The sequence below is a fragment of the Lissotriton helveticus genome, chromosome 2_2, assembly GCF_964261635.1.
Source record: "Lissotriton helveticus chromosome 2_2, aLisHel1.1, whole genome shotgun sequence".
Classification (NCBI taxonomy): domain Eukaryota; kingdom Metazoa; phylum Chordata; class Amphibia; order Caudata; family Salamandridae; genus Lissotriton; species Lissotriton helveticus.
The window spans coordinates 370,516,848-370,531,227 of record NC_136060.1 but is presented as its reverse complement, the minus strand read 5'-3'; the positions used below and the strand labels follow the sequence as shown (position 1 = coordinate 370,531,227).

General features: G+C 44.0%; 1 protein-coding gene across 4 annotated transcripts in view; it reads left to right on the top strand.

The window, feature by feature from the left end:
• RGS12 (regulator of G protein signaling 12) overlaps positions 1-14,380 on the top strand; it is a 760,012-nt gene that overhangs the window by 381,958 nt on the left and 363,674 nt on the right. For all 4 annotated transcript variants that reach the window (XM_078678542.1, XM_078678544.1, XM_078678541.1 and 1 more), the window contains exon 5: positions 5,032-5,201. In XM_078678542.1, coding sequence (XP_078534668.1) covers positions 5,032-5,201 — 170 coding nt within the window. The remainder of the gene's footprint in view (positions 1-5,031; positions 5,202-14,380) is intronic.

Genomic DNA, 14,380 nt, shown 5'->3' with positions numbered 1-14,380 from the left:
CTCCCCGGACACCGGTGGCCAATGCAGTTCTTTTACACTATTTCATTTGCATGGGCATCTCTTTACTGATACTTAATCTCACTTCATTCTCACTCACCTGCGGGAAAACAATCGAACTATGGAATCCATGTCCATGATCCGTATCAACAAGAGGAGGAGTAGCTCTGTCTTGTGACTCGAAAGACTTCTTTGAAGAAAAACAACTTTCATACAACCAAACCCAATACTAGAATGCGGAAGCATGCAGAGCATGTGAATCTACAGCATTACATGCCACAAACAGATCCAGTCCCTTAGACCGCTCGGCCACGCTACCCTGATACATGCCACGAACAGATGCTTCTCTTGTATTGGATCTTTCATAGATTCACATGCTTGTATCATTTACCATCGTCGAAGTGGGAATCCCACCGTACCATTGTAAAACAGTATGGAATAGTACCATAGGCCATAATGGCAATGCAAACTCAATTTAATAGCCTATCTATGCCCTTTTGTAAAAAAAAGACCAAACTTGAACTATAACCAATCAGACAACAGCACTGTCTTGAACACTCCCAACAGAGTCCCCCATATTTTCTACTGCATGTCGTGAGCTCTGCTCAGTTTTTTCTAGTATATTCCAACTTTTCTACATGTACTATGTCTGAGTCTTCTAAGAAAGGCCTCTTCAGATCCTGCAAGTCTTGTGGGAAGAAAAGGTTGAATGTAAATGATCCACATGAAAACTGTCTCTTTTGCCTCTACCCTCAACATTAGCTAAAGGAGTGCAAGATGTGTTGCCCATGCTCAACTAAAACCTTGAGAGACCGAGAGGGGAGGCTATTTCTGTGGCTACAGAAGTCAAAATCTAGCTCTTTTGAGGAGGACAGTGATTCATATGCAAGACCCCAGAAAATGTCAAGATCCTCTGACCATGGGGCTTCTATGGAGAGTAGAGAGGCATTGAAGATGCATCATAAGGACCCCTTGAGAAAGGAGAAACTTAATCTCATGTCCACGGGGTGGCCTCTTCCCAACCCTCTATTCCATCTGTGAAGTTAGGGAGCAAAAACGTTTTCCTTCCTCAGAACCGTCGAGGACAAAAAAATCCTCTCAGAACGCCGGCATTGACGACATCACCGTCAACACTGGTGTTGACGCAGACGGCAACAGTCACTACTGTCTCATCCATGAGGCCATCGTCATTGAGGACATAGAAAGCGGGAGCTATTAACTCTCCCATTCTGTCTACTAATGTGATCTCCTCCACTAAGTCGCCGTCGACGGTGGAATTCATGTTGACTACATTGTTGACGAAGACACAGTCGACAGGCACACCGTCGACAGCAGCGCTGTCGACAATAGCTCTGTTGACGACATCATTTACTGCAGCACCGTAAACGAGGGAATTCTTACAGTTGACACCTCAGTTTAACTTCACGTCGTCGATGATATTGGCCTGAAGTGACCTCTCCAAACAAGGTCTCACCTTTGCTACCCAGTCACTTATTGGACTTAGAAGAATCTGTTGACAACGGGCCATTTGGGGCAGCACACAGTCCTTCGGAGCTCCAGGTATATATTTCACGAGGAAGATGATGATGAAGAGCAGTACTATCAATCTTACTATGCCCTCTCCTAGGCGGCATTATGAACACTGAATACCACAAGCATCTTCATCCTAGACTAGATGAAATTTAGATACCGGTTTCTCTAGATCAGGACCTACAGGCCATGCTGCAAGATTATAGGAGAAGATTTCCTGAACCTCCAGAAGAGCAGCCCCTCATTCCACTCCATCATGCTTCTTCTGCCACATCAAGAAATATCAGTCTGCTGATAACGCCCATGATGACACTGGCCTCGAAATCCCAGCATCTACAAGGGAGGACCACACATCCAGAGAGCATGAGAGGAAGGAAGGCGAGATCCCTGACCCTCAACATCCATGTGACTAATGGGATGACTACCTTGTCCCTAGTCAGTCTCCTTCACCTAGTCATCCGCCAGACTCTCCCCCAGAGGATAGCTGGGGTTTTCATAATTTGATGGACCGAGCTGCAGTGAGATTCCATTTAAAAACTTCTGTCCAACAGTCTGACTGTTTTCTTCATGATTTTAAAGAGCAAGCCAGAAAGTCTGTAAAAGCCATCCCATTATAGTCTACATCTGGGATGAGGGGATAAAGATCAGGTGGAACCCGGCGACTGTAGCGCTAGTACCACCTCACCGCAACAAAAAATACAAGGCCACTGATGATTTCCATGCTTGCCTTCCCAGTCATCCCAAGCTGCTGTTTTTTCCTTGTTCGAATGAAATCAAGAGAGTGGAGACACATCCTAGACCTCAGGAAACTCAACAAATTTCTGTGCAAACAATCTTTCCATATGATTACTCTTTCCAAATTTCTCCACCTACTGAACAGCGGAGATTACATGATCTGCTGAGGTTCACAAGATGCATACTTACAGATTCCTATACATCCAAAGTATCTCTGTTTTACTGTAGCTTGTACCCGTTACCAATTTAAGGTCCTTTCCTTTGGACCCATGTCTGCCCCTTGGATTTTCACGTTATGTCTGGCCCCGGTAGACAACTAAGATTATCCCGTCTGGCTCTAAAGATCTCTGAAAGAAGGTCCATTTCAGTGTGGATGTTCAAGTCGCTCCTCGGCATGATCTCCTCTGCAGTAAACCTGGTCCTGCTGGCACGACCCGTAATGAGGTCTCAGCAAAAGGAGCTCCAGATGCAATGGATCCTCGTAAGCCTCCTTCGAGGACCTAATCGACATTACCCCAAAGATGCGGGAGACACTAGCGTGGTGGTCTCAAGCATCTCATCTCTCACAAGGCCTCACATTCCTCCATTCAATACAGGACTTAGTCATCACGCCCAATGCCTCTTTGGTGGGCCATTTGCAGGACTTGCGATTCCAGGGAAAATGGTCTGCACTTCAAAAAGTGATGCACATCAGTCATCTAGAGTTCAAAGTGATTTTTCTCTCTCTTCAAGCCTTTCTGCCTCGAATGGCAGGATCCTCAGTACTGGTTCATACGGACAATACTATCAGCATGTATTACAACAACAAGTAGGGGAGAACAAGATCTCTATCGCTCTTAGGAGGCTCAAGACCTTTGGAACTGGCTTACAGCCCGCGACATATCTCTAAAAGTCAAGCAAGTGTCAGGAGTGAACAACACTTTGATGGACACTCTCTTCCGAACCAGACAGTTGCCACAAATGGGAGTTGAATAAGCTGATGTTGGATAAGATCTTCTTCTCGCGCTGGGACAAACCAGCATTGGATCTCTTTGCGACAGACAAGAATGCCAAATGCCAGCTCTGAGTCAGTCCACACCTGCTCCCAGGGTCACGGGGTAATGCTCTTTCAATGAGATGGTCTGGGATTTATGCATACGCTTTTCCCCCTTCCCTCTCATACCGTGAATCCTCACCAAGATAAAGATGGAGTACTTATCACCTTATTCTAATAGCTCCCAAATGGGCCAGGTAGCTTGGGTTTATGGAGCCCCCTGCTGCCCCTGGAGTCCAATCTCATGCGCCTACCCAAGATCTAAACCAACTTGACAAGGAACAATGGCCAAATCCTACACCCGGAACCAGCCTCTCTCAAGTTACTTGCATAGCTCCTGAATTCAACTAATTCCGAAATATAAATCTCCCTCAAGACTGTAGAGACATTTTGGCCAAGGCAAGAGCTGAATCAACAGACAAGACCTACAGGTTGAAATGGAAAAGATTCTGCTTGTGGTGTCAGCAATCTAACCTGCACCCCTTGGAAGCATCACTTGAGCAGATCCAACCTTACCTACTCTCCCTAGCCAGATCAGGATTAGTACATGCATCCGTAAAAGTACACCTGGCTGCAATTTCAAGATACAGATGTTCTGTTCTTTCTCCTTCGCTCTGTGAGGTTCAGCACTTTCTTGGTAGTTGGAGGGTGTGAGTCATCCGTGGAAATTGTATGAAGCTACCTGTTTGAGGGGCAGACTTTCGGCTCTTATCCCTTTCAGGCTGTAATAGTCCCAACCAGAAGTTGTCATAAAGAGCCACTCTTGTCTTTGGCTACCTTTAGCTGTAAATGTCCATGCTGGACTCCCAGATAACCCCAACATATAAGGCACATTGTAATTATATATCCTAGTGTCAGCCAAATAAGGACATGCGAAATGTGCTTCAGGATTTAGCTGGGAAAATGAGGTTCATTTGCCAAAAAGTTTTTGTTTTCCACTTGTTCTCGATTGCTTTTTCAGAAGGTTGTCAGGGGATGGAGAGTCAAGGTGTAGCCTTATTGAATAACGTAATATGCGACCCTCTAATTTGTTATAGCCTTGGGTTGTGTTAAGATCCTTATGTGCAGACTGTTCCAGCGAGCAGCTCTTGAGCTACTTCTGGTAGCTCTCCATCTATCTCTAAGTAGCTCTCCTGTTTGGAGCCCTGTGGACTAAAATACAAGTTTTTGCTTCGATGAATTAATTAATATACCAAAACGGAAAAATATGTAGTTGAGACGAAAATGTGTCTAATTTAGGAACTTCTATGCTTATGTTGGGTGAAGAATAGTTAAATGAAAAGACAAGTTACCTCTTGTGGTTATGAGGTTGATATAATTTGAAGTCAACGTTTTAGCTTACGGATGTGAGAGTTGAAGTCAAACATGGCCCCAACGTTTCTCTGTTCTTAACCATGAAGAAAACACAATGCATGCCTTTTGACTGACCTACTATGTTGTGAGGTGTTTCATTGCAATTTAAATTTGCAGGCAACTTAATATGAATTCAAAAGTAAAGCAGCCAACATTGTTCTTTAAGATAACAGTTAATAATATTTGAAATAATATTTGAGTTCAGAAATGACACGATATGCAAGACTTACTTAGCACTTTAGTCTTGCTAAACTGTAAACTGTGACACTTTTTGCATCGTTCCAGATACGAGTGCTAAATAAGTGCTAATTGCTGAGTGAAAAGTGCTTGTTTTATTATCACTTTGCCGACGTGTAATATTTGTCTATGTGCTTTGTCCACAGAGCTGAATAGTGCTGATTTAAAAGGATGCATCAGTGATAATAGCCTCAGTAGCAATGCTAGTCTTCCCAGCGTGCAAAGTTGCAGGAGGCTTGGAGAGCGAAGAGTTGCAAGCTGGGCTGTATGTTTTGAACGACTTCTTCAAGACCCGTTTGGTGTGAAATATTTTTCTGTGAGTTCCAATTATCTTTTACACTTTATGAATTTCGTTTTAGATTTTATATTCTGGTTAAATATTAGGTGTTTCAATGTCTGTAATGTTGAAGATGGATACACGCATTCCTCAGCATTTTAAGAAATGTGACAGGTTGGTGTTTATTTTGCGAAATATAAAAGATAATAAAAATCAGCTATGACACATGTTTTTGTTAGACTATCACCGCACTTCTGGTATTGTTTTTCATAGGTATTTCTAGGTATGTGTGTGAATCAGCTTTAACGTCTGTGGAAGGAAAAGACGCTGAGAAGACAATAAGAACCGAGATCGTATTGCAAAATAACTATGTTTTTCATTTTCAGAAAGGAACTAAATTCTCTTTATCTAATTTCATATTGTGGTGAACAGCCAGTTTCACATTTCAGTTTTAACGCAGGAAGAAGATCTGCCACCCATTCTTAATTTGTTAATACCAGCACTTGTAGTATATTCAAGGTAGCACATGTGAAGGCTGCTGTCACGTGATATGCTGTAAGCTTGGTCTGCAAACTTCGACTCTCCAAGGCCCAATATGCCTTACTTAAGGCCAGACACCTATTCAGAACTTTCCACTGCGCTTGTGCAGACATGGCAGAAACCCCTCACTTAACATTGTTTCTCATCTCCATTAACCTATCTCTCTATGGCACTGCACCTCACATAGGCAGAGTTAAGATGTGCTAAATATTACATCTGTGTGAAGGAATGGTTTCTTTAGCAAAGGGCTGACATTTCACTGTTTAAATAGATTTTGGCAGAAGGCTTTGTTTGAAAGATTGATTATTGAGATGGCACAAAAGGGGTCCCAACATTGTTCATAATCTTCGGGTGCAGTTTGGGGTAGGCCTGGGCGTTAAATTTTGTCCCGTTCGTGGAATTTGGGTAATTTTGCGTTCCGCAGAGAACGCAAAATTGTCCCACATTCTGCGTTCCGCTACTTCGCGAAATGATTTGCTTGTTCGCGTTCGCAAATGCCCCCGAGCACGCAAACAGCGATTGCGAACAGTAAAAAAGAATCGCAAGCAAGCATGTTCGCGGAGATTTTTTTACCATTTCGCAGAGATTTGCGTAACGCGATTACACAAATTCCGCTCACCCCTAGTTTGGGGTGGACGTCATAGTGTCATCCTGACTTTGAGACTATTTCTAAGGTTATTTGCCGCGAAAGATGTTTGCTAGGCATAGCAGTTCACCTAGATTAGTTATTGATTGCGCTGCAAATGTGACATTTAAGTCTTGAGTTTTATTTTCTTGATCGACGATTGTATGAATACTTTTGATATTATAGAAAAAAATTGCTAAGCTATGGCTAAGGACTGGCAACATTGCAGATTAGAGGTTAACTTGACGGGCTTCTTCTATTGCAGAATGAATAAAATTCTGTTTTGAAATGTATGCTGAGGCTTGGAACATGGAAAAGCGCTGGATGAAATATTTTTAAACTTGGAGAGGGTAACAAACCATGATATGAGTCTGAAAAATGTATGTCGTATTACTGTTCAGTCACATCACCTGTTGAGTAGTTGAGTTTCCTGGCCCACCGTGGAGCTGGTATCTAAGTGTGTCCTACTGGGACTTTCACACCTACCCAAGACAGAATGGGCTACAGCTAGCAGGGAATCTGTTTGTGTATTGATGGTAGCTAGGTTTGGCTGGTGGAGCTGGTTACACACCCAGACCAAGAGAAGAGCCTAGTGAATGAGACCTTGGAGCAGCAAGCACAAGAAGGCAATGTCTATCTGCTAGTATGTCTGCTGTGTTGTCTCTAATGGAGGGGTGTGTCCTAGGTGTAGACTGGGCTCATCAAATCCCTGTGTAGGAGAAGGTCTGGCGTCATGCCTCAGTCCTGCTGTAGCTCCGAAGTGTGCAGTGGAACTGAGAGTGTACTTCTCGTTCAGACAGGCAGTGCTCCCCAATCAGCATCGAAGAACCACATTGATGACAGAAATAACATAGGATTATTATATGTAAGAGGTGGTTCGCTGATAAGTATAGCATCAGCTAGAGACTGCTGTAGTGAAGTCTGCAGACTTTTTCTGGTCTAAATATTATCTTTCCAGCCTGGGGTCATTGATGCGGCAGCTGCACTGACTGGCAGGTCTCATTAGCAATTGTGGTGTGCAGTATTCTATAGTATGGAACGGTTAGTGAGGTGCAAACTAGTTTCTCTAATTTTATGCCACTTTGATCTATGGCTCCTTTGGCATCTGTAAAAGAGAATACTTAAATTATGTGCACTTACTATGTATTGAAAAAAATATTCTGTGGTCTCTGTTGTTAAAATAGATGATCTGTAAAGAGGTTCAGAGCAACATCGCTAATCATTACACTGCAGCTGTTAAAAGCAGACCAAAAACTGCTTCTGAAGAGTAAGGGAATACTGAGCCCTTACATGCAGACATTTAAAGTAATCTAAAATTAGTGACAAGCGTATTGAAATTAATCAGATAAGTGTTGGTTAAAGGGAGGTGTCAATGAAAGCACTGGAGCCAATGTTCAGTTTACCATATATAGAAAATGTCAGTGTTACAAAATATTACTGAAAGGCAGAGCAGAAATAAAAACTGGTTTCCTGAAAGGGGTAGAGGATAATGTACAAAATTAATTCTGAAAACCAATTAAAACCTTGAGGATTATCCACCTTTTCTTCATGGGAGTAGTACCTAGAACACTAACGCCCTAGCCTAAAGCATTGGCTCTGTCCAGAGTAATAATTGCCAGATTCATGAATTTCACTGCTAGAGATATCATTTTTTTAAACACCTGATGGATAGGGTCAGTAACCTCTGAGGGGTGTACCATTATGCTACCTCCTCTTTTCACTCTGAAAGAGTAGAACTCATGTAAACATTTCAAAGCGGTCAAAAAGCAGAGAAAACCACATACAGTACATGCTTCGTTTTTTTTTACCCTGCAAAATTATGAGTGATGACAAGTGGCAAAATATTCTTTAGTGGTTTAGAAAGTGTTCCAGACAGGCCGGTTTTGGCAGAAACAAGGCTCGCATTATTGCAATGGATGAAGAAATGGTTGCTATACAGGAGATGCATAGAGTTCTGTAGATGTTAAGCTTATGTGATGAGGTACAGGGCTATACAGGACTGCAACATATTGCTGGTTAACTTCAGCGAGGGGAGTCTCAGATGGTACAATGGAGACAGATCTCAATAATTGTGTCAATAAAATCTTGCAATCGGTGTGTGTAATAAATTGATGACTTTAAATTTCTCAATTTGAATAACATTTTACTTAGAGGCACAGTTAAAATGTGCTAGTGGAAATACAGAGTTCAGTTAGCTTTCTTACAGGAAACTCATCTCGTGGCTACTGAACATGTCACGCTTGCCAAGAAATGGAAAGGCCACTTATTATCTGCAACTTATTCGGCATATTTGAGAGGAGTAGCATATTCATGGCATCTGGAATCTAAAAAAACTGTTCAGGATGCTGATAAGCTTTATTTTATGGTGCTACTTGTTAATTTTAAAAAGTAATTATTTGCGGTGGACAAGTGTGCATCTCAAAGATGGGGCTAGATGGCACACAAAAAATAAACTGGTGCTCAATATCTAGTAATGAGATATAAAGCAGTCAGAATTAAATAAAAAGGCAATGTGTGAGCCATAGTCAGATACACCAAGTGGATTGATCCCAGTCAAAAAGTCTGAAAAAGCTTTTTAAGTGCCCAGCATCTACCGAATGCATTGGTATTTTGTAAACCGACCTATGTACTTATATGTAGTTCAGTATAATCTGTATCCTAGGGGACACCAGTAGACCTTGGCCATTAATGCGCCTGAGGTAGGTCGCAAACTATGACCTACTATAATTGGCTACATTTACCGGCATGATGGCAGACCACCATGTCTGTGATTGCTTTTAAATAAAGAAATCTTTTTTTAAAAAAAAGCAGTTTAATGTCCAAAGTACTAGCAGCAATTCGTCAGAAGCTGCCTGCATTTAGCTGGGAGCAGAACAAGGGTGCTGGTTAGTTTGTTAGCTGTGCACTACGGAGAAGTGAGACCACCTGGAAACAGGCTTCAAAGGGGGACTTAGGGACAAGTGAGAGAGCTTCCAAATCAATCAATCAATCAATCATAGCATTTGTATAGCGTGCTACTCACCCGGAGGGTCTCAAGGCGCTTGGGGGAAGGGGTCTGCTATTGCTCGAACAGCCAGGTCTTGAGTTGTCTCCTGAAGGCGAGCTGGTCCTGGGTCAGCCGAAGGGGCCTTGGTCGCAAGCGTCCATAGAGGAAGGGGGCACAGCTGGTTCGTCGGTACCCAGGCCGAGCGGCTCCGCTGCAGAGTGGATAGGTCAGTTGGACTGGGTGCGTAAAGGTGATCCTCGTGGTTAGGGACAAGCAGCTGGCAGGGGCAAAATCAGGACAGCTAGGCCACTCATGAAGTGGGTCTCAGTGATACTGACGTCCCTTGACAGCTGCTCTGTCGTGGTGCAGTGAGAATCTGGATTGGACTCCCACTGTTGGTGTTAGGTGCAGGGCGTTGGATACCACTGGTATTGGTGCTGCACAGCACTGGTTGGTCCTGGTGTCTTGGTGGGGAGAAGGATCTGGTATCTCTTCTCCATTGTCTGAGACGTTGGTTGGGCCAAGGAACTCCAAGACAGTGAACTGGACTCTGCTCTTTGGAGACTTCAGACTGCTGGGGAGTAGCTCCTCTGCTCCAAGGGAGACTGTAGGCAATTTTTGAAGTGCTGGTAGGCTACCCTAGGATTGTGCTAGGTTTCCAGCTTGCAGGACGAGTCATTCTGTCGTGCTTGTAGAGAGAGTTGCGAGTCGCAAGATTTCGCGCCAAAAGTTCACAGTTCGACTGCAGGTCTCAAAAGGCAGTGACTGTTCTTGATCCTTCTCTTGATCCATGGAATCTGAGTTCTTAGGTGTCAACTCTGAAACTCAATTTGGGGCGTTAAGGGAAGTGACAGGTAGTAACCAATTGGCTGCCTACCTTTAGGGTGCCTATATGACCACTTCCCGTGGGATATAAGAATAACCGTGACCCTAGAATGCTAATACCGTCCAAAACAAAATGAAGGAATATGAAAAGGTGGTGTCCCCATCAGCTAGTCCACCTAAGGGGTGGTGCTGGCTTGGTGTTGGACACACCTCCAAACTTACTAGTTTTCTGGCCTGGCTTGCTGCCAAAAGTGGGGCCTGGACAAGGCGGCGGGCATCTCCATTAGCTGGAGTGGCTGGGGTCGCATAACAATGGTGGTGGAAGCCTCTTAAGCTTCCCGCCTTGGAATGCAGATCCTGCGTGGAGGAGGTGTAAACATCTCCACCCAGAGCAGGCTTTGTTCCGGACCCTGAGAGCGAAGGCTCTCTCCGCAATGGGTCAGCAACTAGTCTGTGGTGGCAAGCTGGCCATGACCAGTCAGTCAGCACATTAGTAGTCAGCAGGTTTTCAGGGAACACCTCTAAGGTCTCCTCTGGGTACATTTATTAATAAATTCTTCACTGGCCTTGGTGTGGGTTTATTGCACTAGATGTTTGGTACCAAACATTGGGGAGTACAGTGAAACCAACTTGTAGCTGGGGAACTCGTAATCACTAATGTCCAGCCCATTTACTATTTATGACTTCCCTGTGCACTTGTGGTATCTAAGAATTGACTTTGATATCACAGGGACACATCCACTCAAGCAGATATGCCCACACATGGGGCATAGTGCACCGTGCACATTTAGTGTTTTGCAGGCATGGCACACAGAGATGTGTTCCATGTCGACTCTTCATTTTTCTCCTCACCATGACACACAGGCTGCAGTGGCAATTCGGATGAGTCTGGTGAGGGGTCCCTTAGCATGGCAAAACTCATGCTACAGCCCTTAGGGGCTCTCTTTAGTCCCAGTGCCCTAGATACCAGTGATACTATTTACTAGATACCTTGATGGAGCCTAATGTAGTGCCATTTGTGGAACAATGGTACAGTTTAGGCAAAGAACACTGGCACTGGTGACCTGGTTAAAAGGAACCAAGTGCATTTTCAGTCAAATGTGGGGGGTAACCATGTCTAAAAAGGCACTATTCTAAAATGTTCTAGCGGGGGAAAGACAAAACTTGAATTCAAGCGGATGCATTCCAGAATAAAAGGTTTAGAGCGGATGTTTGTACAGTGATTGCGCATGTTTTGGAGATGACCAGGGAAGTGGTGGTTTTTGTACCATCAAATTGAAATAAATGATGTATAGTGGTATGTATTAGTAAAGTTTCTATCTGAACACATACAGTAAAGGAAACATTAAAAATATGATACTTAAACCTGGGAAAGCTGCTATGGTTATGCAGCAAATACATACATCTAAATGATTAATAGCTGTTTTTTTTTTTTTTTTTTAAAGCGCACAATCACCCGTAAGGGTCTCTAGGCGCTGGGGGCCGTCGGGAAGATTAAGCAAGCTATTGCCCAGAGTCACATGGTGCTGGGCTAATCTGCCGCCGGTGCCGGGGATCGAACCGTGATCCCCAGATTCCGGAGTCAGTCACCCTGGCCGCGGTGCCACACCTCTTCCTAGGTTAGGTCCTGCATCATTTCTGTGACGTCATCTCCTGTTTGAATTGTATATAAAGGAGTCAATAATAAGTGATAGATTCATCTGACCACATTCATGCGCTAAATGTTTGTCTTGCCCACTTGCTTCTATTTAAGTCCAGAATGTTTGCTTGTTGCATCCTGAATTGCCTTCGGATCCTCTTCTGAATGCCCTTGTATGGCTCTTTAATCTCTTTATTCTTGTGTGATGTTAGGGAGAGTTTGGTGCCTTGTTTGTCTAATTCTGCATTAATCTTCATCTTCAACCAAGAGCTACAAGATCGCCGAATATGTTATCCAGTATTGGGGTATCTTTCATCGATTCACATGTCTGAATCATTACCCGTTGTTGAGATGGGAGTCCCACGGTAAAATATACAAGCAGTGCCTTAAATCCCTAATAGACTAAAATGGCTCTAGGCAATCTCATTATTAGCCTATCAATGTCCTTTTTAAAAACAGGACCAAATGTTGGCATACAGCCAATCAGCTGTCCGCACCCTCTGGAACACTCCCAGCAGGAGCCAGTTCTCTTCAGATTTTCACCACACGTCGTGTGGAAGGGAGACCCTGGGTGCTACTCAGTTTTATTTTTTCTTCTACTCAACCATTCTAGACATTGTCAGACAAAAAAGGCATTTTCTGCCCTTGTAAGACTTGTGGGAGGAAAAGAGTACATGTGGATGATCCACACAAAGAATGTATTTATGGCCTACATCCTAGGCATGAGGTGAAAGGCTGTAAAATCTTTTGCACCTTTTCTAAGAAGACCCTCAAGGACAAAGAGGGAAGATTGTTATTGTGGCTCCAAACCACAAAACAGTCTTGTTCTTCTGATGAAGAAGACAGAGCTTCAACATCCCACAAGAGGATTAGATCTCAGGACAGATCCTCAGGTGAGGGAAAGAAACATTTTAAATCTTCCCAGGAAAGGGCATCAAGTAAGTATAAGGCTGCCAAACATTCTTCTGAACCAGAGCTGTCTGTGTCCTCTACACCTGTAAGGAAGGATATCGATCACCCTAGAGCTTCATCTTCTGAACCTGTAAGTAAAAAATCCTTAAAGAAGCCATTGTCGACGTCAATCTCTCTCTCGTCGAAGACAATTTGTGTGACATCATCGACGCCATAGTCGATGGCTACAGTTACTACGGCGGCGATTCAGTCTCCTATTCTCTCTACAATAGTCTTCATCTCGTTAAAGACTGTCAACCCTCCTCCGTCGACTACCATTCCGTCGACAAAGACACCGTCGCCAACGAAGATACCGTCGACGAAGGAAGTTCCTTGCCTATGGTTTCTACGCTGTCTACGCCAGTCGACGAGAATAACTCAGGTTACCAGAGTAACAAAACCATTTTTACACCTGTCTATGCAGGATTATAGCAAGGTGTCACCCTTGCTTCCATCGCATCTGTTGGATGAGCACGTTGAGGAAAGATGATGCAGATTATAACTGCCTCTATGGGATAGCTCACAGTCCATCTGAGCTCCATGTAAAGTGCCAGGAAGATGATGAGGAGGACGATTATCAAGTCGAGGCGCACTATTACCAACAGGGGTTTATGGCTCAACGGCATAGCTATCAGTTTGACTTCCGTCAAGAACCGCTATGGGATATGGCCCACCTGTCGCCTTCATTAATTGAGGACCTGCAAGCCATGTTGGCGGATTATAGGCAAAGGTTCCCTTCTCAACCAAATACATTTGTAAACCAAGTTCCTCAAGTGGAAGAATCTACAGATACTCCTGGGATTTTGCCAGGCTCGGGGACAATTGACCTGGGAGCACAAAATCCTTCCTCTTCAGAAGAAGGTTGAGGAAGGTGAACTGCCAGATCCAACATTTGCTCCCAACCCTTTGGACTAGTACGTTATTCTGACACTATCTCCTCCTCCGCACCTTCCTTCAAACCCTCCGGAGGAGGATATAGGGGGGTTTCACAACCTGATGCAAACAGGTTCCATCTACCTATGACCGTAAAGCAGACCAAATGTTTCATTTAAGATTTCAAAGTGAACACAAGAAAAGTGGTGTGCTCAATTCCTATCATCGACCATATTTGGCAGGAGTGCATCGGAATCATGAAAACGCCAGCATCCATACCACCGGTGCTGCCTCGTGATAAAAAGAAATATAGGGCTCCGGATGACTCCCCATCGTGCCTTATTGGACATCCGAAGCCAGATACAGCCATCTCCCAGGCTGCACAAAGGCGGTCTAAGAATCCGGCTACCTTGATTACCACCCCCAGGTAAGGAAGGGCGTAGAATGGACATTCTTGGAAAAAGGTTCTCTTCAATGGCAGCTGTGATAATCAGAGCAGCAAATGTTCTAGCCATTATCAGCTGCTATGACCGCCAAATGTGGTCTGAAATGGCAGGGCTAATAGACCTAATTCCGGCGGACGAAAATAGACAGGATGCATGCAAAATACTCCTGGAGGGTGAACGTTCAGCCTCAGAGACAATCGACTGTGCCCTTGATGTAGCAAACACTGGTTTTAGGCAGTTAGCAGGGGCGGCCGTACTTCGACGCCAGGGATGGCTAAAAGCAACAACTTTTGCAGCGTGAATCTTTCTGGATTCACTATGCTGTGCATTATT